The sequence below is a fragment of the Struthio camelus genome, chromosome 5 (genome assembly GCF_040807025.1).
Source record: "Struthio camelus isolate bStrCam1 chromosome 5, bStrCam1.hap1, whole genome shotgun sequence".
NCBI classification, from domain to species: domain Eukaryota; kingdom Metazoa; phylum Chordata; class Aves; order Struthioniformes; family Struthionidae; genus Struthio; species Struthio camelus.
In genome coordinates, this window is record NC_090946.1 from 19,259,886 (window position 1) to 19,285,399 (window position 25,514).

General features: G+C 42.9%; 1 protein-coding gene across 13 annotated transcripts in view; it reads right to left on the reverse strand.

The window, feature by feature from the left end:
* Positions 1 to 1,103: 1,103 nt before the first annotated feature.
* Positions 1,104 to 25,514, reverse strand: part of OSBPL5 (oxysterol binding protein like 5) — a 134,534-nt gene continuing 110,123 nt past the window's right edge. For all 13 annotated transcript variants that reach the window (XM_068944842.1, XM_009674447.2, XM_068944840.1 and 10 more), the window contains 14 exons: positions 20,441 to 20,660; positions 18,305 to 18,489; positions 16,823 to 16,904; positions 16,076 to 16,174; positions 15,024 to 15,120; positions 13,936 to 14,034; positions 12,557 to 12,654; positions 10,895 to 10,984; positions 8,361 to 8,497; positions 5,528 to 5,713; positions 4,865 to 5,003; positions 3,599 to 3,716; positions 3,057 to 3,159; positions 1,104 to 2,443 (listed from right to left, as the gene is read on the reverse strand). In XM_068944842.1, the coding sequence (XP_068800943.1) occupies positions 2,308 to 2,443; positions 3,057 to 3,159; positions 3,599 to 3,716; positions 4,865 to 5,003; positions 5,528 to 5,713; positions 8,361 to 8,497; positions 10,895 to 10,984; positions 12,557 to 12,654; positions 13,936 to 14,034; positions 15,024 to 15,120; positions 16,076 to 16,174; positions 16,823 to 16,904; positions 18,305 to 18,489; positions 20,441 to 20,660 (1,789 nt within the window). In that variant the 3' untranslated portion in view covers positions 1,104 to 2,307. The remainder of the gene's footprint in view (positions 2,444 to 3,056; positions 3,160 to 3,598; positions 3,717 to 4,864; positions 5,004 to 5,527; positions 5,714 to 8,360; positions 8,498 to 10,894; positions 10,985 to 12,556; positions 12,655 to 13,935; positions 14,035 to 15,023; positions 15,121 to 16,075; positions 16,175 to 16,822; positions 16,905 to 18,304; positions 18,490 to 20,440; positions 20,661 to 25,514) is intronic.

Here is a 25,514-nt window from a genome sequence, read left to right on the forward strand (position 1 = left end):
GTTTCATTCATCCAACTGCACCTCCAGTGGTAAGAACGTTTGTTTTACCTGACTGTGGGAACAAGTCGCAGTGAAACCCCCTGTGGGTGCATATTCCTTGGTAAAATGGAAGCAATCCAGGGAATTTCAAGTATTTGCTTAACACCTACCAAAGCCTTCCTGTTCAACACTGCTTCTCTTTGCCTTTATTTTTTTTTAATAATTATCTTCTAAAACCTGAAATGTATTTGTACCCAGGAAATATAAATACCCCTACAGAAGAGGAGAGGGTCCTGTCACTAGCTCTAATACAAAGCGAAACCTGTGTGATGAGGAAGGTTCTGCTGACGGAAGCCAGAGATGTGCTGACTTGCTGAACGTTCAAAGAGAGATGGTTTAGGCAGGAAATTAGCAGACATGTTTGCACAACATTAGGAGCAAATGCTTTCAAGGTTCATAAGTGACTTTGCGTAGCAAGACATATTTTAAATGGTTCTTTCATAGCCAAAGGTGAGAGGGACTCACTGTCACCCAGTTTTACACTGCATATAGCATAGGTAGATTTTCTCAGAAATGAATGAGTAGGATGATGCCCTCCAAAAAGGCATCCCATCTCAACTGAGTATGTCATGGATGACGAATCCTTTGTTTTTCTGGAACCCTTTTGCTAATAAGGAAATCGGCCTCACCCTTTAGTATTTGTGATTTATTTCTCACTCAAACCTCCAGATGCTGGTTCTTACCCTGTCTAATCATGTCGGAGAGTTGTACTTTTCTCTCCATGGGACTGCCTATTCACTATAATCAAATTACCTCCTTATTATTAAGGTTTTCTAAAGACAAGTCTGCACACTCACGTACAAGATAGTCCTCAAAATCAAGGCAAGCACTTTTCTTTCTATTTTGCGCAAGTCGCTACAATTAAAAGACCTGGTCAATTCGAGCCAGATGGATATCGAAATACTAGTTCTGTTCTAAATTGCTGTCTCTGTCTGAAGCTCTTGCAGGCCTATTCCTGTTGTTTTCCTTCTGAAAAGCATGGCCTAAGAGTTATCTACTTGTAAAATGCTATAAAATACAAAACCATGTTCAAACACACAAATAATGTCTCAGGTAAACTGTCATTGAAAGTTGTGTGTAGTTTTATTTCAACATATCAAGCACAAACAGGTTTCCCCTAACTGGGGAATATGACGAGGAATGTAGTTAAAAATTTGGAAACATTTACATTGAAAGATAGCCCAGACTGGCACCACCACTAAGTATTTTAAGGCTGTATATATAGCAGTACTTACCACTTGGAACTACTTCAGGCCAGAAAAGAAAGGCTTAGTATTGTCTGCTGTCTACAGAAAATATTGCAAATCTTTAAAAAAAGTTGTAAAATAGGAAGACTATTAACAGAGTTGAACAATGCAGTGGTCAAACCTTTCCTCCTTCCTGACCTTTGACAATAAATGTGCCTATGATCGAACACACATACACCCATACTTGCTCCCACTCTTTTCACGTATTCCAGGGCAATGATTCCCCTCTCCAATGCTAGTGTGTGATATTATAAAACAGCCATATAGCAAATAATAACAATAAGAATAAGGGACCAGGTTTTACAAACAGGCATGTCCGACATTTCATTCCGTGGGCCTGGTCCAGGACATGAATCAATTCTGTAAGACAAGGAGCTTTTACCGAATACTTCCCATTTCCTAAAGAGGAACGGCTCTAGGAAATCGTGCATATTTACAGTTCTTGTGGGATGGAAAACGAAACACATTCGGAGGTTCCATTTTGTGTGTGCTGACAAAATAAATTGCGGCCTAATACCCAGGAGGTAAATTTTTTGGACCAAGTGTTGCTCCCTCCCATAATTAAATGCAGCTGGATGGATACCGTGAACATCATTTTTTTACAGCTCACCAGCTGCACCCCCTAACTCGTAGAGCTATAAAACAGGCCTGTGTGACCCTTCCAAAACGCTGGGGTGTTTACCGTTTTGGGGGTACCAATACTGCTGGGTAATTATTAATTGCATCAGAAAATGACAAGACATAGAAAACAAATTGCACAATTAAAGCTACATTTGGCTTCAGCGTTAAGGCCCATACAGGTTAAGAGGTCCTTGAAGATGTACATGTGAAAGGCAAAAATGACGTAATCCGGAGGAACAAAGTTTTGCAGGTTCCTAGGTCCCTTTTTCACCTCGTTTTTCAACTTGCTTCCACCTCTGCCGCATTGGTTCTAAAGTGCTTTGGTGCCTCGCTGGGCTCCTTGCGCGAGTGGCCCCCCTCCTGCAGCCAGGAATCGTTATTGCTGCCAAACGTAGTGCTTTTATTTGAAGACATAATTAATGAACAGTTGGCATGTGAGAAAGATGCACAGGAGAAACCAGCAGCGAGAGTCCAGGAAGAAGCATTCAGAAGAGCCCTTCCTGTGGAAGGATTTTTTGTTCAGAGCACTGAGGTTTCTGGAAGAGAAAGCAATAGGTTTATTTGCATGCAGGAGGCAGGCGTGTGTTCACACGTGTGTGCACCCGGAGCCCCGGAGTCTCCACGCAGGGAGGGATCCCAGTACTTCAGGATTTGCCAGTAATTCATTAACCACGTGTGATCACCACTTCCCTCAAACACCGCTGCCACAACAGCTGGCGATTTACACTAAGAGTGGGAATGCTAGCGCTTTTCACCCATGGAGCCCAGGGCTCCGACTAGGTGGCTGCATCTCTGCAGCAAACTCAGCAGACAAATTCGTAGCAGACTCAATACCTGACAACAAAAGAGACCAGGGCCTTCTTGCCTTGCAGAGATTTGTAGCCAGCACCTTGTCCAGCCCCTCTAAACTCTTTTGCAGCCGCGAGTGCCTTCAAATCTAAGTGTGCTTTTTACCCCATAAAGAGAGATTTTATCACTAAGCCCTAGTTTTGCCTTTCCGGTGTGTTAATATGTAACCTAGTGAAACAGTTTTTAACTGCAACCCAGCAGCTGATAACGGCAATCCAAAGGCCACAGCAGAGGAATTAACATGCCACAGGTTATTTTTAGCCCATTATGATCATTGCTTTGATAAGTGAAAATGGTTACCTGTGTATGTCCTGTTGGGCTCTCTGTAGGGATAAGACAGCCAAATGTATTTCCTTCAAGTGAGTCATCTCTTTCCCGCACTGAGCGCACAGACTTTCAAACCCTGCGGCAAAGTATTGAAGGACATCACATTTTGCGTTACCATCTCTGGTGGTGGTGGTTAAACACGAGCCAGGCTCACCCAGCAAGTAACTGGCTGTGCTCACACCTGCCCCCATCTCTGGAATACTCAAGGTCACCTCCAACAAAAGCCAAGAAAAGGGAATGAGAAACTAGGCCTGTGTCCTATCTGACTGGAATTTCAGTGCATGTTTTTCCAACGTGCTTATGTCAGGAGTTGGGAAGCCCTTGTTGGCATGGAGAGCACGAGGCAGAAAGAGGAGGAGAGGTAAGGAAAATGTAAAAGCAGAATATTCTCTGCATTCATCTGTGGGCTCTGCGCTCGCAGTATTAACCAGGCTGGAAGGTGTCCTGGTTCACAGAATGAGCTATCCAGGGAAGAAGAGCACTGAAGACAGCCCCAGTGATACCCAAATACTTGCCATCATCATCTGACAGCTCCTGCACAGACTCTGGCGTTGAGCAGCTGCTCTCTGTGTTCTGGCTGTGGTTGGATGGCTGATCACTGGCTTTACGGCGCCTGCAATCTTTGGCAGACCTCTAGACAAAATAGGGATTAAAAGAGACTTGGTCACTGTCAGATTGAACATTCCTGTGTTTGGCTTTAGAAAATATCACTCAGGGTGCTGAGGAATATCTGTGAGATTGTGAAATCAGATTGCTTTCTCAGCTTCTCCTAGTCTTTGAACCCCAGGCAGCTAGTTAAGGATAAACACACGTGCCCCGTACAGAAGAATTTTCTCAAATGGTAACATCTTTAGGAAACTCATCCAAATTATTCTTGACCTAGCTTAAAAAGAAAAACTCATCATACCAGTGATGAATTTTATAGTCATTTTGCTGAGTTGCTTACTCGTCAATCATACATAAGAGAAAGGACGAAAAGAAGAAAAATTCCAAACAAAATTTCTTAGGGAAGGTTTTTCAGAAGGTGCCCACAGGACTTAAGCATCACAGAACTCTCATATTTCATTTCCTGATGCTTTCTGTAAAGTTTCTTCCTACCTCGAGGATGGGTAAACTGAACTTGTTGATTCAAACCCTTCTTATTGGAGGGTCTGAAAACCAATTTGAACCTAAACTTCCCCATTGTTTCAGAGATGTTCAGATTTTGGCTGCTACAAAAGAAAACTCTATGCTTATAATAAGATACGAGTTCTTCAGTGTAGCATGGATTATATCTAACTACCTCAGCAGTTCTACACTTACAAAGCATTTTATGAATGACATAAATTACTCCAAAGATGAATGCCGTGAAGTGTGAAAGTATCATCCCTCTAACAGAAAGGACAGACAGAGGGTGTAAGTCTTGCCTAGGAGAAAGTGACAAAGGCAGATGACAAGTCCTGAAACTTTAGTTGCAGACTCTCAGTTTTATACTCCAACACCTTGCTCACATCTTATTTGGAAACACCGAGCCCTTCAGCTCAGCTGCGTTCAGAACCTAGTATAAGCATCAGTGTTACTAACACAGGATAGGAAGAAAAAAACTAAAAAGGACAGGACATGTCAACCAAGAATTACGAATTTTATTTAATGATGGCATAATATTACAGGTGTACAGAGGTAAGTTATATCTCCCCAGAACAAGCCTTTCAGCTTATGCTGTCATTGCATAAAAATGCTGCAGAAAAGGGCTGTCTAATCAATCGCAAAGGATATTATACTCCCCAAAAGAGGCTTTTTACCTTGTGTCGTGTAACTTGATTGTTTATGCATGTTATTTTGTGGTTTGACGTCCTTGTGGATAAGTGTCTTTCCATGGTCTGAAGTATCCCATTCTTCTCAAATTGGGCAATGTCATTCAAAGGATCCCAAGGTCTTAAACTTTGGAAAACAAAGGAAAGAATCAGAGAAACAAGAATTCCCCCAGATGTGTGAAGAGCAGTGCACCAACTCCAGATGCACCAGGGCAAACATTCCCCCTGCCTGTAATGAGAGTTTCAGCAGATGCAGCGTACGGTGTAACGGACGTTTCTCTGCGTGCATGGCTCCCACCGACAAATGAGGGTGGTTCAGTCTCCAGAGGCTTCACCCTTAATGCCAGGGGAGACCACAATTTTCAACTCTGTTTTGTTGCTTGATGGTAGCAATATGGATTGGTACCAATGGCACAGCAGATTTTACGCTGCCAAGCCCTCATTTCCAGCTATTCCCAATTTTTTATCAGGAATATATGTTCTAGTAATGCCCTGGAGCTCAGAAAGAGCAAACTCGGGGCACGGTTTGGGGAATGGCAGGGCCAGCATGACTGAGAGTGCAGTGGATGTAAGCAGTGCCTGCAACCTTGCTTGCATCCACAGGGACTTGAGCAGCAAGGTGTGCTCCTAACCCCCAACCCCACCACTCACTCCTCGTATTTGTAGCGCCATTCATTAGTCACAGCGTCGTGCCGGAAGAGCAGTGGTTTCCACTCTGTGCCGTTCTCCTTCCGCTCCCGCGCAGCATTTCTCTGCTCCTCTTCCAGCACAAATTTTTCCTGCGTCGCCTTGTGTTGATCGCCTTTGTTTATTGCACTAGTAACATGCTGCCAAAGCCTAGAAATAAACAGGGAAGCAAGTAAAACTCCGTAAAATGGCAATGTATTTTGCCAGCTGGAACCTTAGCAGATGCTCTTCTGGTGTACTGATGCTCTAGAGGAACCTAACAGGGTTAGTTAGCCTCCGTTTTGACTTGTACATTAAAGGGATACTATGAGAATGGCAAAGATGAATGCTATATATAGTGATCTACTGAAGAACAGGTGAACTTTCCCTTAGATAACATTACCTATAATATTCATTAAAAGTTTTGCTCAGTTTACTGAGGTCAGTGGCCTCTTTAGAGGTGATGGATGTATGATGGAGACTCGTATCTTCCTGGTCCTTTCAATCATGTATGTCTAGGAGCTTTTGTGTTAATCTCTATCCCTGAAACACAGCCTTTACATTCAAAGTTTAGAAGCCTTGGTAGAGGAATTTGTGTGCAAGCCTTGCAGCTGCACATGCCAAGTTGTATTTCCAGGCACGATTAGTAACCAGTAGGAAGCTGATTCAGTCTGCAATAACTGGACGTGCATTTGTGCTCACAAGCTGCAAGCACGTTCAGAGGCTTTCACTTGCACTTGTTTTCTGGTGCAGGAAGATACCTAATCTGTCATATGATGTCACACTGAGCTTCTGCCTTGAAGAGGGGATCTGCCTTTTATGAGAGAAAATCATTACCTCCTTATCACTATAGCCAAAATGTGATGGTCTTCTCAACAGCTCCTCTAATCAGAGCACTCTAATCTTCAATTCAGACTGGAAATACTTGTGAGATTAGCAGTTAGCTATTCCAAAACCTTACCAGATGGTCTAGTAATTAGAATAGGCATTGTCTGATCCAGGCTATCCCAGTATTCCCAGCTCTATAAAACACCGGTTCTCCATGTAGTAGATGGATGCATTATTGCATTTAATTCAGAGCTTGCTGTGAAGCTCTTAATTTAAAAGAGACACTGATGAGATTTCATCGTATTTATATCACCGTAAGTTAACACAACACTTCTAAAAGAGCAGCTTCTTACATAATTAACTGAAGGCAGAGGAACGTTTTCCTGTCCTATTTGACACGTCACTTTCCCCATTTTCCTGTGAATGAATCTTTTCTTCCAGAAACAAAGGAAGGAAACTCAACTCAAAGTGGCAGGCGTGGAGGAGGAGCTTTGGGGCTTACGAAATACCCAAAATAACAGCCTGAGAAAATAATGCAGTGGTGTGAAGAGCCATTCCTCTAATTCAGGGAATACAGAGGGACAGAGGAAAGCACAAAATTGTGTGACGAGCGCAGATGACTCCATCAAGAGCTGCATGTGCCACACAAATGAGACCCTCCATGGTGAGCTGCATAAAGGCATGAGCTTGGAAAACTGTCAAGTGTATGTGTAAACAGGTGATTTCCGGCACTGCAGAGAGGACTAAGCAATTCAGGCAGCACATAACCTGGATTACACGTTAATTTATTCCTGCAGCTGCCAGTATAATAATGAAGCTGGGTGGCATGTCTATTAAGGATCTTGAAAATTTTTCCTTTTGCCTCCTTCATCTGCACGCATGTTGCTACTAATCTCTGACACAGCAAAGGGAGTCTTCTCTGGCAGTACCCTGGTAAAGAGAGAAATGGAGATTCTTTGTCCTCAAGACTGATATTTCTCTTCTCTTTTAAAAGAAACTTCTTCAGAAGATTGCACACAGCATTGCACAAGTGTAAGGTACACACACAGTCTTCATTGCTCTTAACGACCACCGCTGTCCAGATGACACTCAATGCTCAGGTGTATTTTTTTGTCATGCAATCCCTCTCTTTACCTATGCAAAGGGGAAGCTTCTCAGTGTGATATATGGCAACACCCATGTTAGATGTCCACAGGCAAATGGCCTAAATAATGCAGAGCCAGGCAGCACGCTGCACATACTGGCTTGGGATATTAGCTGGTGTTGGATAACCATGTTGGTGAGATGGCACGACTAGTTGGTTTGAATATGGTGTCACATGACATTGCTCCAGCTGTTCTTGTCCAAGCACTGGCTCCTTTGGCACTAGCACGAGGCTGCTCTGCAATCCCTTGTGCCATGGAATCCTTCCTTCCATTCCTTAAACCATACGCCGTGACCATATTCTTAGGTAAATCTGGATTAACCTAAGAAATCCAGCACGCACTGCATTGGAAACATCAGCTGAGAGAGGCTTAAATATCTGTTTAATTATGTTCCCTCACAAAATCCTGTTATGTGGTTCAAACTACTGCTCTGCTCAAGCCAAAACTTTCCACGTGATTCCTGCATCTACTTTATGAGCTTGCAGTTGAAACAATACTTCTTAGCACAACAGCCAACCTCAGATTAACATCTTACCCTTTCATAAAAAGTTCCCGCAGTTGTAAGAGAGTCTATTCATGTTCTCTGGGGTCCGGGGAGAGTTGTTATTTTAGCAAATATAAAGTATCCTCCACCATTTCTCAACCCAGCTACCTGGTTATTTCAGAACAGTAATTCATGGAAATACCCCAGAATTATTAAAATGGAACAAAACAGGTCGATGGCTGGGTAATATGTGCAGGCAAAGCGAGGTCACTGCCTTTCCAGGAACACACTGGGAAATCAGAGCCCACACCATCCTGCTCGGTCCCTGCAGGGGAAGGACTCAGTCTGCAGGACTCCCTACCTCTCTGACTCAAAGTCCGTCTGCTCCTCAAACAGCACGATGTGGCGCTTCAGCCTCTGCCTTCGCACTTCACTCGTTGGGTTCCAGAACATTTCCACATTACCGCTTTTCAGCTCATTTATGTGCACTTCCCCATCCTGAGAAAGAAAATTAAGTGAAAAGGTTAGAGACAGTCAGAAACGTAAGGCAGAAACTAGCCCCAGCAAATGGAAACTTGCTGCCAGCTGATGGTGACAGGTCGGACTTGGTCAGAAGGCTGTTTTTTCTCATCTTCCATCAAGTCTCATTGAACACTTCCTGAGAGTTTCTAAAATGAGGGAGGCGTTCCCTGAAACACTGGCCAAATTCATCAGAGAAGAATTAGAAAGAGACCAAGTTCCTCTTGTTAGTCAAGAGTTTGTCCCCACAAAAGTGTGTTTATGGATACCCTAACATGCTCTCCTTCCCATGCTATCCCTCCCAGGTACCCCACAGCATACATACGTAAACAAGATCCCAAACTCTTTTCCATTCCTTCTTCTCTTCCCTACTGAAATCTTAGCAGAGACTACCAAAATACCATCCTTTCTAGAAAGCAGAGCTACTCTTCCGCATTATTTTTTCCGGTTAGCCAGGTTTTTCTGTTACTGCTCCTGAATTTCACTAAGTACTTCAAAGTGCCTATGAATGGGATGAACTGGACGACTACCTTTGCTGAATAGCATGGGCATCAGCACCGTTCAGTTGCCTGGATGTGGTCTGAGCATCATCAACGCTATTTTTAGGGCACGGATATCAGCCTTGCCATCACTGCCTCATTTCCTTGCACCTCAGCTGTTCCATTTCTTCCCTTGCTGCAGTCCCTGATGCATGTCCCTGTCCCCCTCTGAAGATCCTTTCTGCCGAGACAGGCTCTCTTTCAAAGTCCATTTCCCATTTCTTCAGCTCTGAAATCCCATCAGCCCCGAGAGGCCCTTGTCCCTTCCCAAAGTCCCTAGCAGGACCTCCTCTGACATGTCCCAGGTGCCAGGTTCAGGGCAGGAGCTCAGGCCCCAAGAGCCCCCAGCTGCTGATGTTGGATGTAACCCAACAACCCAAAACCACTATGGGCATCTCTAAGGGGCAGGTATAAAAGCCCTCAAGGGCTGCTTTGATCCTGGGGCTGAGGAGCATTGGGATCTGCTTCTTTTCTTTATTTGGTGACTTTTCAGTTCAACAAACAACGCTGGCATCGTTGGCAAACAACACTTCCACCACCGCCTAGCCACTGCTCCATTCACCGCATGCAATCTCAAGCAGCGTCTTGCAGAGCCACTCTTTCAAAGTCATTTAACTTCTTTTATACTTCATTCTAATTTTGCACACGACAAACAACCAGCACAAAGAGCCAGGGAGGAATAAATGATTTTCAGGCTCATAAAGCCCAAACACAGAAGGCTGAGTGGCATGCAACCATGTGACATGTCATCCCAGGGGAGTGACTCGAGCACATGCTTCTGTGGGCGGTGTTTTCGGGCAGCGTTCCCAGGACCGCCGCTGACAACCTGATCCGCAGCCCAGCACAGGCCACAACTGCCCTGATGCATCCGGCAGGAAAGGGAGCTCAGAACGGAAAAGCTTCCCAGATACAGGAAGCAAATATCCTCTCATACATCTGGAAAGCGCAAATCTCCTTAATTTCAGAATGGCCATTAGCTTTTACACAAAAAGTAGTGATTGCCCAGGGGAGGGAGCTCAGCTGTGCTTCTAGGAGACTGCTCTCTCAAGGGCTACATTGTGGTTTGGGACCTCACTACAAGGCTTTATCCAGGCATGTTTCACCTGATCTACTTTAAATGCCTACTTTAAGATGAGACAAATCTTGCTGCAGAACTGACAGTTTCCAAGAGCTGAAAGGGAGCAAAGCTTCACGGTAATGAAGATGTAGATGCCTAAAGGCAGATAAGATAAATACCTAAGTCTCCAGCCTAGTTACGAGGAGCTCCCAACCACAGCTCTAGGCTACATCCTTCACCATGTAACTTTATTCCTGCTGGGCTTTGGCTTATGGGTGCCTGTGAGCCCTTTACACGTGGCTGCTAGGCGAGCAAAGGTGCTAGCTGGTCTGATGACTATCGTGAGCTGTCCATACCAATATAGCCTCACAGCATCTGCATCTTAGTCCTTCACCTCAAGAACAGGAGAATAATAATCTTCTACCACATGGACTTGCTTTGAAAATAATGAATTAAAGACCCATCTTCCCTGATACCCTGCTAGCTGGTAGTTAAGTATTGGACACAACAAGACAGAAGGAAGCGTCATGGTTTTCACAATCACTTTAAGGTGAACAACCTGTCCTTGCTTGTCTACAGCCATCTCTGCCTGCTATAAGCCCTGGACCCTCAATACAGAGCCACCAGCTGCAACAGAAACACCCCCCACCACTTCCAGCTTTGGTCCAGGCAGGTGCAAATGTTTTGAGCTATTGCACTCGAGGTGGGTAAGACCACAGAGGCATAGCGGCCGCCGCCACCGCGCTTGCACCATCAACAACTGTGACGATTGGTCCTTACCCAGTGTCCATCGAGGCTTGCTAGCACTTCTTCTCCTGACTTAATCTTCCCAGAGATTTGATTAATGCTTGTGCTGCCACCGAAGAAGGGCTGTCAGAGGAGGAAAAAAACCCAGAAAATATGATCCGTCTAGTGAGAACTGGAAGGGAGCCAAATGCAGCAACACAGCAGTAGGGAAGGAAACTGCAACCTGCTTGATTTCCATTGTTTCTGGGGAAAGGCAAGATGAACTTTAGCGTGGATTTTGATTACCTGCCATTATTTCCTCCTCCTTTGTGTTTGCAATACCAAAATCCCTTGCGGAGAGAGAGACAGGCCTTCAAGTACATTAACATTCAGGACTGCAAGGCCTTGCCTTCATTGCAAATGCATTTATTGACAGTTAGACTTCAGGATAAATATAAGTGGGCAAGTCCTTTCTGTTGTCTAGAATCACTTTCGAGTTTACACAGCTATACCTGCACCCTTGTCCAAAGATAGGCAGCAGCACTAATGCATCTGGTGACTTTTCTTATTTATGGGACAGCAACAGTAGAGTGGCACTACTGATGGCTGCATCTGGATTAGGTCTTCAGTGTGAAGTGCTCTCATCAGCAGCAATTAAAAAAAGAAAAGGGTATTTCCAGAGTCAAGGAAAAGAAAAGATTCTCACAACAATGGAAAATTCCCCTCACCTCCTGCCTGCCAAGCACAGGAAACAGAAGTGATAGAGTGACCAGCTTTTCCATTTCTACCATGCAATATTTCTTTAGACACTATAGCTGCTATTTTCTAATAAGTCTGTGCAGAGGAACTTAAAAAAAAAATACATGAATAAATTTCTGGCCACACTTTTGGAAAAAAAAACCAAAAGAATCTCAAGAATCAACGTACACAATCCAGCAGAAAATTGGTACACATCCAAATTATTAACAAAATCATGGGGTTTACCTTTAATTGCTCATAAATCTGCTGAAAAAGATGACTAAGAAACACTCAGAGCAGAGCACGCAACTAAGCTACAGGGACTTCTCTGAGTCCTGTTTGGACGAAGCAACTTGTTTCCAAGCCAGAAAAGAAGGGTCTGCACTTTGGGCTCTGAAGTGTTTGTAAGTTTGATATGACAAGGACTGAAGTCAGGGAAATACTCCATTGGCCTCAATGCAGTGTGTCAAGTCTGTGGGAAGAACAGCCTTTAAAGATAAGTGTATGAAAACGTCAAGGATGAATACGGAGAAACAGTTCACTTTGTAAGAGCAAATAAAAGAGGGAAAATGATTATTGCCCCCAGAAAAAAGTGGTTTGCAAAGGACTCTCCTACCTCCAGCAATCCTTCACGTTATGTTAGCTGAGGACAGAACTATAAAGCCTTTCTTTCACAAGTTTCAGCGCACACAACTGTAGGAATGTCTAAAGGTGTCTTCATTTTATCTGCCTACCATAAATTTGCATCGCCCAGCCTATCCAGGGAAAGAAACTGCTACACGAACAAGTCAGCCCAAGGCAATGACAGTGCAGCTCTTCAGCACGTTGGGCACTCCAAATCAGCTGCCTGAAAACAGGCTCTTGCACCACCATAAAGACAAGGTCCTGTAGCCTTGAGAAACACAAGGCACATTGTATGTTCTTGCAAGGACAGGAATGGGCCAGCTATGGGAAAGCTATGCCAAAGATGTCTCCTACCTTTAGCTTGAATTCCAGTTCTGCCTTGTGGTTAGTTTTCTCACAGTCTATGGTAACTTTCCCTCCAAGCTCCATTGTCATAGTACCATATAAAATTCCTGAAAGGGGGGAAAAAAGAGAATTAAGAGTCCGCAACAATAGTCACCTGTTTTCTGAACTCAGACTGGCTCTCACTGACAGGCTGTAAAATTTGTCACTTGGCTTGAAATTTTGAAAAGACAGAGACCAAAGTTTCTAGGAAATGGCTGCTTAGCCTAAGCATGAAGAATCCTCTCCCAAGTCTTAACTTTTCCACTCTTTACCCCACCTAGGGAAAGGCTTGAGAGGTGCTGAGAGTGCATCTGCGGCATGCTGATGCTGGGAGAGGAAGAATAACTAAGTTGCATCCAGCAACTTCATTTATGCTTGTCCGTGAACAGACCCAGCTGCTTCTCCCATGGGGCAGAGAGGAGCTGTAATGAGACTCAGTACACTTTCTTCAGGCAAAATTAGGGGGACTAGCAATTATGGAGGGGCTCCTTTTTGCACATGCTTGTCATTTTCTGAAAAGGTCATTTGCAGAAAAAAAAAAAGTCAACAGAAAAATTTATGCATATGAATAGTTCATAGAAGGCATGATTTACGGAAGCTACCATTTTCAGGTAGCTAAACTCCATAAAGATTAGCTTACAGATCAACATACCAAAATGAAAAATATTCAAAAGTGAAAACTGGACTGAGCTGCTGCAGGAGTGATTTTACAACTGCTTTTCAAACACCACCTAGGCTTAGCTTGCTAAGGAGAAATGTAGAGTTACAGCAGTGAATCAGTAGCCATTCCCCAGGCTTCAGTGCATGTTCAGAGCAAAGCCAATTCTGTACTTGCACATAATATTAAGTATCAATCTCACTGAGGTGGCTGATTCACTGAGGAATATCACAGTTAGATTAACAGAAAAATCAGAAGAGAAATCAGGATTTTTTAATTCTTTATTCTCAGAAAATCAGAAAACATATTAAACAATTTCTATGTTAACATTAAAACAACTTTACAATCTCAGAGGCTTGGAAATGAACTTTTATTCTTTCCATCTTGACTTTAACTGCAGTACATATATGGAGTATTTTCTAGTTTTTATATAGTGTTAAAACTAACTTCCAGTGGGCCTAATTATTTCCTCAGCTCTGCATGGGCAAACCAGAAAGATTTCGGTGAGAACTTCCAGTCCCCTTCTGTGCCCTACGGCTCATGCACGGAGCAGCTGCCTCCCAGAACTACCAGGACCTGTAGTGCCCAGTGTTTGAGAGGTAAGAAGAGAGCCAGCGCAAAATTAGTAAGGTACCACTACATTATTCTTTCTATTTATTTCTGGCATCCTATGCAAATAGTCGTAACTTACCTTTACAGTGAGCGTATGGCATAGTAATGATGTAATCTTCACCCCTGTTTAGAAACATAAGCTTCGCTTTCCCATCCAGCAATGCAGAAAGTGAGTTACCTAGAATTTAAAATAACAAATTCATAAATATTAAAAAAAGCATGTTATACATGGCCATTCATCTTATCCTACTTTAGAAAAACATTTACGTTCAAATGTAGGTCTCTAGTGACTGAAGAGATAGGAAATGCTAAGAATTTGGGACACAGCAAATCATTTACTGTTGGAGGCAGCACTTTTAATAAACTCTGCGCAGTAGGACTCATATTTTGCTCCAGCATCTAGCCCCTGTCACAGAAAGGACAGTAGATGAGATGAGCAGTTTGTAGGATGAAGAAAGCACTTCCAATGCTTTCGAAGTTTTCCAGATCCTTCTTCTGCTCTCACAACTTCTCTAATTGCATATGATCCCAAATAACACATCAAATTGTCCGAGGGCAGCAATGACTCTTTACAAGTGTTTCAGCAAATACACTTACCTGAGAGTACTTGAGAAGTATTTGTCTTAGCTAAAAACACTATTTTAAGTAATAACAACACCGCTTCAGAGCCTGCAGCTGTGCTGTGCTGGAGGACATTGAGATTAATAGATCTGAGGACATTTTGAAGCTCTAGGGTTCAATTCTTTGAAATCTGAGAGCTCAATAAATGCAGCAGTCACATTTATACAGAGACTGCTGCAAAAGTCAGCTGGATGATCAGACTGCTATAAAATGCCTGATTTGTGAACGCATGCAAAGTAGGCTGACAATCAAATGTCCACAAATCCACGTGAACCTTTCCTTTCTGAAAACCAGGTTTTCAAAGCCCTCAAGATTTCTAGCTGATATTTATTTTTTTAAATAAATGTCAGTATGATCTCCCACTGAGATGGCAGAAATGTGGAGGTGAGCCAGCAGAGCCCAGACAAGGAGTTAGTGTGTCCTGGTGGTAGATGCTCTAAGCGTTTCTTTGCTCTGAATCCTCAATACGCTCAGGAATGGTTGAAAAGCACAACAAAACCAGTGCCACAATTGTCACCTGGAAGACGCATAGGCCTCATGTCTTACCATAAAACCTGGACCTTGCCAGAATGCTGCCAGTGATGCAGAAACCATCCTTCCTATTGCTCACGTGGAAGGCTGACACTGGCGGGTGGTGGGAGACCTAGATGAAAAACAGCCATATGTCATCAGTAGCAGTCTTTACAGTCTAAGCAGAGTGATGGATGCACACATAGCCTCAAGCAGCAGCTCTAGGGAAAGCACAAGGCAGAGGCCCTGGGACTGAATAAGGTCCTGTAAGCCCCATCCACACCATTAACCTCAGTGTTAAAGGAAGGATCACTACACATGAGCAACAGAGGCCCTGCTTAACCCCTTTTCCTCATCCCATATTTTCTTTCCCTTGTACATCTGAGGTCATTTTAGGCCCACATGTACACTGTCAGATTTTCAAGGTGATAAATCACAGTGCAGCTCATGGCAGAATTTTTTTGACACCATCCGAATAACCTCCATAAAAAGGGATGCAGAGGCTGAAATAAAATAAAATAAAATAGAATAGAATAAAATAATTCTTTGATTAAATAGGAAAAAAACGTAACATAAAACAGGGGAGTCTGTGTACCAAAGTCCACATGGTCCTCAGATCCCTTCGTTACCTATGCAAATATCAAACTAAATTTCGCAAAGCCAGTTTACTTGCAAGTTCTGCCCTTCTTTCATCCTCACATATATGGAGATAAGCCTTCAGAATGGCATGTCTAACAATAATTTGGTTAGGTGTTCTATGCCCTTTTTGACAGCGGCAACCCAAACCACAGCAGTGTTTTATTAGCAATAAACAGGCAATAGTATTCCAGGGAAACAGACTTTATTGAAGAGGATAATAAATCAATGTTATATATATACTTGCATTTTCAGTCTTGAACCCCTGCCAAAGGTATCAGTAATCTTCGTAAAACTAAAGAGCAAAAAAACCCAGCAGCTACTTTATTCCATGTCCCACTCCGGATGTATACACAAATCTCCAAGTTACTCTCCTGGGGTGAGATGGGGAAGGTGGTCCTATGCACAGAGGTCTGTTTGTAATACCTGGGCATCCAAATCAAGCGACTTACCTGTTCTGCTATGTAAAACGTGTGACTGTTCGTCTGAGGGTGAAACCAACAGCAACGAAACGTCTCTCCCAGAATAGGATTGTATGGCTTTTTTATTCCCTGAAAAACAAAGCGACCAAAACCTGATACAAACGAAGATTTGCAATCCAACTTTACAGTGGTGGTCACAAAACAATGTAAGAATTTTCCCTCTCATGTTTTAATCCAAGTCAATCACAAGAATCAAACCTAAGAACTGGTTACGTACATCCTCCTGCTCTGACCTCTTCACCTGAGCTATGGATCCATCTGCTATTCCTGCCACCTGAATCTTTGATATTGCCTAGGCAAAGTCTTAAAGATGCCCAAGATTTATTATTTCTATGGCTACAGGCAGCAGGTACATACTGATGTGGAAATGTGGCACTATGATTCTAACAGGGCTGAAAAGAGAAAGAAGAAGAGACCTGCTTTCAGCTAAGATAAAAATCTTGCATCCAAGGAAAAAAACACTTCCTGATGACTAGTTCTGCCTCTTAGTTGTCCAGTGCAAAGCTCTGAGTGAATCAACACTATTTTACATATGAAAACTTCTACCATCTGCTTTAATTCCACCCTGATATCAAACACAACTTTAGTTTTAAAATTAACTGGCAAAATCTTTAGAACAATAGAAGAGGTAAACAGTCAAAAGAAAGGCAATAAAGAAATGCACAACCATAGCAGATTTCAATGTCTATTACATCCCAAATTTATGCATCCCCTTACCTTTGGCTTCTTATAGAAGCCTGACAAATACCACCTCAAAACTTGCTTCATTCGACTGTATGGATCCTCTTCAAGGACAGCCCTGCAGGACAGGACATAAAATATTTACTTGCATGCCCTTTATACCATTCACGTCACGTTCATTTTATCCCAGTATAATGACATTAATTTCAAAGGTCTTTCACCAGTACAATAGTGAAATTAACTTTTGTGCTGCTGACAGTGAAAAAGGTGTCTGCCAGCAAAAATTGGTTTCTTAGTGAGGTATATCATGCAACACACACATAAACTCTCAAGAAGTGACACTCCTCACCTTGCACTCCTGCAAAAAGCCTAATAAAAATACTGGGGTTTATCAAGCTTGGTTGGCAATACATTCAAGTATGTTAACGCAGGACTGCCACTAACACTAGCATTTAGTTACAGCAAACAGTACAGTGTGGTTCATAAAACCAATAATACTTATCCCTCTAAATCAAAGACAGATCTCATTTTGTTTCCTTCTTTGTAAAATGATTTTAAAGGTGGTGTACTACATAGCCTTTTTCAGTCCACTAAGATTTATTTCATTGAAAAATTTAGGCTGGAAGGGACTTCTCAAGGTCATCTGGTCCAACCCCCACCCAAAGATGATACAGGAAGTAAATGTAACAGTAGGGTTCCTTGTATTTCTGACCTAATCAGATTTGAAAATCTACCTGGATAAATTCTTGCAAAACATATATAGAAGGAGCATCCATACCACAAAGAGGTTTATTTAACAAAACCTTCAAATCTCTCAGTTTCCTCAGATCTCAGCACTGAGAAGAGTCATCTCCTGAGCGTCATATGTTGCAAATACGACAAAGAGAGCTTGAAAATACCTTATAATTCTAAAATAACCCAGAGGCAGTGAAGTAAACAGGAGTAACCAGTGCTGCACACATGGACTTTAAAATATATCAAGCCTCTCTCATTGAGAAAGATGGTCCTATTTACAAGCATAACATTTTCTATTTTCTACTCTGGTGCTCCCAGCACGGTGCATCTGACCAATGGTGTTAGAAGATGTTTCCTATTTATTTATCAGCCAACATAATTATATTGCTTTCTGGGACAGAAGCGCTCAACAACTCTTCTACAGTTTGCTCCCCATCCTCGAGGGCTCTGTACGTTGGTATACCAGGAGGTGGCATAGCATTGCCACAAAACGCTTGCGGGAACTAGCCGAATCCCCATCAACTTGTGCGTGTGCAAAGACAGCTTTGTCCGGAGTTCAACTGCTTTCCTTGCTTCCTCGCCCCTCACTGGTAGCGGTCCCTCTTTAAAAGGTCACATGCTGGCTGCTGCTGTCCGGCTTGATTTATTGCATATTATTGCGTATTATTCATGAGCCCTTCAAGTGTACAAGCACACCTCTGCCAGCGCCAGACTCACACTGTCGCCTGTTTTGCTGCAAATAAGAGACGTGCCCCAGCCAGGTGCGCTCTGAGCGCTGCTTACTGGGAAAGCAGGTCCGCGTGGTAGTAGTAGTCAGAGAGTTTGTTCAGGAATGAGCGAGGCTCCAGGATGAAGGTGGGCAGCACCACCCGGGACAGGTCCATGCCTGGCCGCAGCTGCTTCAGCAGGATCCACATCAGGCTCTTGTTCTCCTCTGAGACAGTTTCCGTCTGAGACGATTCACCTGTCTGTGATGGGAAAAGGGAGAAGCAAGAAAACCCTTTCCTGCAGGGGCATCTGCAAAACTAAAGGCCTTAGTACTGCAGTGTCTGCTAGGGCTTACAATACTCATGGGTCTGTCACAACTTTCATTACTTATCCAGGTTTTCATGTGTGCATGTGCTGGCAATATAAATTAATTCTATGTGGAAATTCCTGTGCAAGGTCGTACTTGAAGTGAATCACTGCAGAAGGGAAGGATGGAGAGAGAAGGAGAAGAAGGGCCAGGAGGAAGAGAATAACTTCAAGTCATTTCTGGTTTGCTTTTCCCTCAAGTACCTTACCCTCAACCCTTTCTTACCTGCTAAACTAAAAGCTTTTAGGAAAGAGGAAGTTTTATTTGTTACGAATCTACCTAATGAGGAGTTGTCTTTTTTTACATTCTAGGCCAACTTCTGCAAGCTTAAAGTCCTTCTGACACTTGTCTCTGCCTTCACATTCCTGGTGCAAACAAAGTAAAGCTAGTATGTCCATTCATACAGATGCATAGGCACGCACCTTTGAAATGCCTATGTACATATGTGCACACCTTTCAAATGAGCTTTCAAAGCCATGCTGGAAATTTAACAGTGATGCTTTGCATCTGTGACTTTTGTCAAGCCAAATCTCAACTGCCCACACAGACTGTGGGGTAGACAGGCTACAGGCAGTTTTAGCTTTGGACAACAGTATACCTCATTAATTGCCATGTGCTTACCTTGATATATCTCAGCCTATTGCTGACAGCAAACTCCATTACTGCACACAGCCCACTTTTCCTTACATTGCTGTCACTGCTGGGATAAGACTTAACAACCAGTCCAACCTGAGTGCCTCAGGAGAGGTGAGGAGAGGCCATCTCTGGCCAACAACAGAAAACTAATAAAACGTCTAAGGCTGCCTGGAAACTTCTTGAAAGTGCACTGGGTGTTACCTCTACCTAAGCAAACACACTATGGCTGGGCTCATTTTAAGCTATACAAAGCATCACTTTGTACAGCAGAAAATTATTCCTTTCTGTTGGGTTTGTACGGCAGTTTTTCATATTTTTTTGACACTACAAAGAGCTTCTCCTCCTCCACACCCCCACACAACACACCGCTGCCTGCTAAGCTCATTCAGGCATCACAGTAGCAGTCTGCCCTGCTAATGCTTCTAGGACAAATTTATCAAGTGGCAAAAACTCTTTTCAGAATTGATAGTAGTTTGTTAGAAATTAAGCTTCCTTTCATTTTGCTGTTGCTTAATTCCTCAGCTATATTCAGAATCCCAGCCATGATTTGCTGCATGTCTGGGATGGGATTTGAGAGGAGAGATGCCTCCGCTGCCTTCCCAAACTGCTTCGCAGCCAGCACCCAGCTCTGGGGCTGCACAGGAGGTCACAGTGACATCCAGCTAACAAAGGCTCTTATATACAACATAAGCGCACCCTCCTGCTGTTAAATGACATGAGAAATCGCTTCCCGACAAGAAACAGCCATTTAGGAATCAAGTGGCTCAAACGCTCCATAAGGACACGCAAAAAGGATGCTCTGTGCAGAACGAGGAAAAGACAGTATCATATTTTGTATCATGCAAGGACTGAGCAGCCTAATTGGCGGGGTACATGCTCGGAATAACAATTTCCCCTCCCACTGGCTAGACGAAGCATTGTGCCAATGCTATGTGGCTCTTTAACACAGTAACTGGTTAAAGCACTTGCTGATCCTGGAAACACGCCAAAGCATGGTAGCAGAGCTGCTGTTCATAATGCATAATTATTAGAGCACGTGATAATTCAACATAATTTAGCAGCAAGCTGTGCATTGCTTTATCTGTAAAACACTGGAACTCACAAAGCAGGTTCTTAACTGCATCTAAAAGGCTGCATAACAAATACTATGAACCCGGAGACATTTCAGTAGGAATAGGCAGGGATTATAATGAATTTTTTCCATTTACCTCCCCAAATTCTTCATAGATCTGTTCAACGTAAGTCGTCCCTTTCTTTCCCGGGGAGACCTCTCCATGGATTTCTGACTGATCGCTCTCGCTTTCATTTGTCTTTCGGCTGTTCTCATGCGTTTCATTCTCCGACTCTTCTACGTTGTCTCTCTCAGACTTGTCCGAAAAAGCATCGTTCTCCAAATGGTGGTGGTTCTCCAAGGCTGAGTCATTCAAACTGAAATAAAGAGTTCATTACTTGCTTCAAGGGGAGATTTTTGCCTTTCCAAAAACAGATCAGTGGAATGTAGCATATGGGGGAAAAATGACATTGTGGAATATATTTTCTTCTCAGTATTACTACTGCTTTATTTCAACGGGACAGTCCTAAGTCAGCCCTATGTTCGAAAAGGTGAATTTAAAAATCAATATAAGTGAGTGTTTTCGCACACACACACACAAAGCATCCGGGGTAACTTGTTGCCATCAGATAACGTTGCGAGCAAGAACTCTGTACAGCTCAAAGCATGTAACAAGAATAGCCAGATAATAATGGCATCCAAAGACAAGTGAGGAAGGAATAGCAATCTTCATGCTCAGCGATCTAAGCTTTACAAAATGAGGAGAAAGACAAAATTTGTCCCTCACATGGTCTATAGCATCTCCATTTGAAAAAGCAGATGCAGCCCTGGCAAACATGATTAGATGGACCATAAGTTGGACCTGAAAAGGTAAGTACTAAATGCCCTTTTTTTCTAACTGATATTTAGCATGGGCTTCAGTTTTCCTTATATTCACAAACGTCTTCACACAAACACCACCTCTTTACTGGCCTGGCCTAGCTCTCAGGTGCTGCTGACACCTTCTTCTGAAAATTTATTGCCCAAGCCCTCATGCAAAGTCCTGTGTTTCCCTCTTGGGAATTATTTCAAATCTGGAAATAATAGCTGCTCCCCCCGTCTTCTTAACGGGGAGATATTATAATAACAAACATGATAAGCCAATTTTACCAGCCAATTTTACATACAGGTAGGCCATTAGGTTTTGTCTTATGAATCTTCAACACCCACCCACACACAAACTCAGTGCACAGCTGACATACACAGGACTTTGGATAGAGCAATAGGAAATGATTTCCAGCTACTACAAGGGATTTTCAGAGGATCTAAACAGCCCCTGAATCTTGAAAATCCCTGGAGCTTTATTACCTCTTGTAGTCTACCTCCCTCTCAAAGTAAGTTTTTTCTCTGCAATATTTGTGAATGCTCTGTCAAGCCTGAAATCTCCCTGTAACGGGTCTTCTTTATGGCTATTCTGAGCAAAATCCAGTTTTGGATATAGATTAATGTTGAAAATTTCCAAAACTTATTCTCCCTCTCTCTCTTTTTTTTTTTTTTAAGAGATAATTAAGCAGTGACAGTTAGAGTCAGATTTAAAAAAATGAGCCTGAACACAGAAGTAGCATCAGCTTGTCAGCAGGTCTATACTTCCAACTATGCACTTAAATAAGCTGATGATTTCTAATAAGCCAAGCGAGCCCCACGGTGATAGTCACAGCTCAGTTTCTAGAAGAGCCCAACAGGCTGACTTCTTTTGAAAGTCTGGTCTGCAGTGTTCTGTACCTTTAGAAAATCTTTCTCTTATCTCCATTTATATATACATGTATGAATGTATATGTCCATATATGTATTTGTAAATATATATAAAGAAGACACGATTTTCAATTTCCAGTTTCACCATGAACTAAAATTAAGACCATAAATCAGAGAGTCAAAGACCACAATACTCCAGCACTTAGAACTTGGTCTTACACATTTTGGATCTTCATTGTTGTACTGCTGGGATCTCACCTCTTTGTTTTAGATGGCAACCAGCAAACATAATGACTGATAATCAAATATATTAGAAGCCTAGTGTTAAGCACATGTCTGAGTTTAAAATAATAAAGGGGTGGGGAAGGGCAAGGAAAAAGCGGTCAAGAGAGATTATCCCATGATTCCTCAGCACAGATACTTCCTGGATGGTGGGTCAATGTATTAGTTGCTGACAATTCAAAGACTTATTTCTTTGGGGTTAATGATCAGCTAAATATGTCACTGCTTTCATATAGTTGCTATATTCCACTAACTAGTTATCTCCATAGAGTATACACACTTGAAAGAAAAGTTCATTATAAGACCTATGTTTCATGGCTGAGAAGTAACACATACTTCTATTCCACATTTGTAAGAAGAGCAATGACTTTTAAGTGTGACCTTCCTCACATCTGTGAAACAAAGTTTTGGTGGAGCAAATGACTCTTAGATTCTTCTGCTTTTCCCCCCCTACTCCCCCAGAAACCATCTTTTTGTAAACAGATTTTTTTTTAAGGATGCCAGATTTACTCCAAGCGGGAGTCAAATTTATATGAAATTTCACTGAAACAGTGCACTGATCACTGCCACCACAAAGGCAAGACTTATGACATCCGGAGCCAAGGAGCTGCTCTGGGGAACCAAAGGGAAAACAGACGCTCCTCATTCTCATGAACAAACGCGACATCCTGCAGTAGAGCCAAGCACTTCTGTTCTTCCACACAGAATCAGCAGTAAATACATATAATATGCTAAAACCAAAAGCCAAGTCATGAGCTTGAACTAAAATCAATGTAAAGGTTTCCCAGTGGCTTCCAAAGGGATTTGGATCAGGCTTGAAAAGCTGAGACAGAATGACTGTGCTAAAAGTCAATAGCAGGCTTCCATTTTACCTATGAACACAAATGATTTGGCATTTTTCAAGACTAATTTACTGTTTCAGTGTATTGGAACTGCCTGATGCCAGTGCTTTATTCTCTAGGAGAGTTCCTGGAAACTTTGAACAATGACCAGGACTTCCGTACGTTAGATGCTGCTTTTCTGCACAAAGCAAACACACTTTGGCTCTGTGTCAAACAAGGAGACAAGCCAGATGCCTGGGGTTGCCAGAGATAAGAGACGGAAGCAACAAGAAATATAGCTTTGCCTTAAAAGAGGTGTCCAGTTCTCTTACGGCCTCTTGTCTAAAATCATGGACTTGCAGAGATCTTCAGCCCTTGATTCAGCAGCACGCTTTCACAGTTCTCCTCCTCTCATATTTATATGCTACTGAAGACATTGATTTCAACACCACTGTATAATCCTGACTTCTTTCCCAGCAGGAGAGCAGAAAAGCAGCCAGCAGACAAATGCAGCTTTGGCTCAAGGGAAGATTCCCCTTTGCCAAGTCCCTTGGGGGATTGTTTGATTGTTTTCCATGGAATATACAACATCTCCCTTTTCTTTTTCTTTTTTTGACAAGAGTCGTTTGGCTAATTTAAAGATGGAGTTAAATGTAATTAACTGCCCCCCTAACAACAGCGTGCCAATTTAATTGGTACGATTCCCTGTAGGGAAGGCATTTAATTAGAATGATTTAATCCCTGCGAGGAAGCTGCTGTCAGTGGCAAACCCAAAACTCTTTGCTCAGCACTTGGACAATTTTGGTTTTGCTTCTTCCCGTACTTAAATGTTCTTCATTCCTCCAGGGAAACTCATCTTCCTGACCTGTAATGACAAACTCCCCCGGGCTTTAAGCACTGGGGAAAGTCTGGGTAGAAATTAAAACCAGCAGCAGAACTCAGATTGGAGACTGACTCGTCTTGATGGCCAGACACTGGGAAATGTTCACATATCCCCGACGTGAACTCAGACTCAGCTAAAATCTGAGCTTGTCAGAAAAATCAGGCTCCATCTGTGGGTTCTGTGTCCTGCTGAAAACTCTGCCACGGGTGCTGCTGCTGAGTCCTGTAGTTCAAGAGGGCTTTTAATACTGAACAGCTAAACGGTGAAGCAGCATCATCATTTGTGCATCATATGTCAGAGGAGAAACACTTTAATACTGCTTTAACTCCATCTTTTGCACTTGCCATTTACAGTAGCCATGGGTCTGCATGCATGTTCTGTATGCCACAGGCTCCATTTAATCTAGGATTTATGTACCTGCACCCACCAGCTGAAAAACAAATCCACTGCCTTCATGGATTCACTGTCAGTCCTAAGAGACTCTCTTAGGCAGAAAGAAATCAGAGAAGTAAATTATTAGAGAAGAGGCCCAAGTGCAATAAAAGTATTGGCCCAAGTATCGGGGCAGATGTCCTAGTTCAGATCTCTCTCTCTTCTCCCGCTGCTGTTCAACTGGTGCACAGGCTGGGAACACCACAGCCTTTCAAAGCAAAGGGCAGCCCAAAACGCTGCCATCTGACAAGGACTAGGATGCCTGCTGTTGTTACGCTCGTAAAAGAGCCTAAGAAAATCACTAGAAGGTAAGGTCCTACACTGCTAGGCATCATCCATGCATACTGTAGGAACCCTAAAAACTCACTGTCTAACCAACGATGCAATTCTGTGAGTCCTAAGAGCCAAATTCACATTGGCAGAAGTAGCAATAGATACCACATGTCCCCTGGAGTGGGATCTGGAAGAACTGTCTATACCACAGTGACTGTTGAGGTCACCTATTTAGCTATAAGCAACAGATACCCGCCACCCCCGCCATTTTTTTATACTGCTTAAAGAGCGTTTATGTGAGTTGTTCTGAAATGCTGCTGTAATACTATGAACAGAAGAAGGCTGCAGGGACTTTTTCCCCATATGTGAAATGTATCTGATGCATTAAGGAGGAAATTGGAAACCACTCAAAACCCCTGTAGAGAGAGAAAGTAATTATAAAACTAAGGATGCAGTGTGTGCAGTCTGCTGACTATGACACAGTATTATTAGCAGCAAGTGCATTATTAAAAAACAGATTAGACTCCGAGCCATATGTGCTAACTGGTAGACAGACACTGCAAGTCTCTGGCTAACCCCAGGTCCCCTTCAGTGGCTAGACTCTGCAGTCTTTAGTCAGGCAAGCCATTTTTCCTGCCAGCATCTCCAGACTGCGTTTTGGCCCAAGCAAGGGACAGAAGAAAATTGTTTCTGATGCACATGAATGCAGCTGAGCTTCCCTCCAGCCTCAGTGCTCAAACAGTAGGTGACAGCAGGCCCCACATCCGCCAAACCCAACGGATGCAGCAGAGCAACCTGAAGATTGTTTT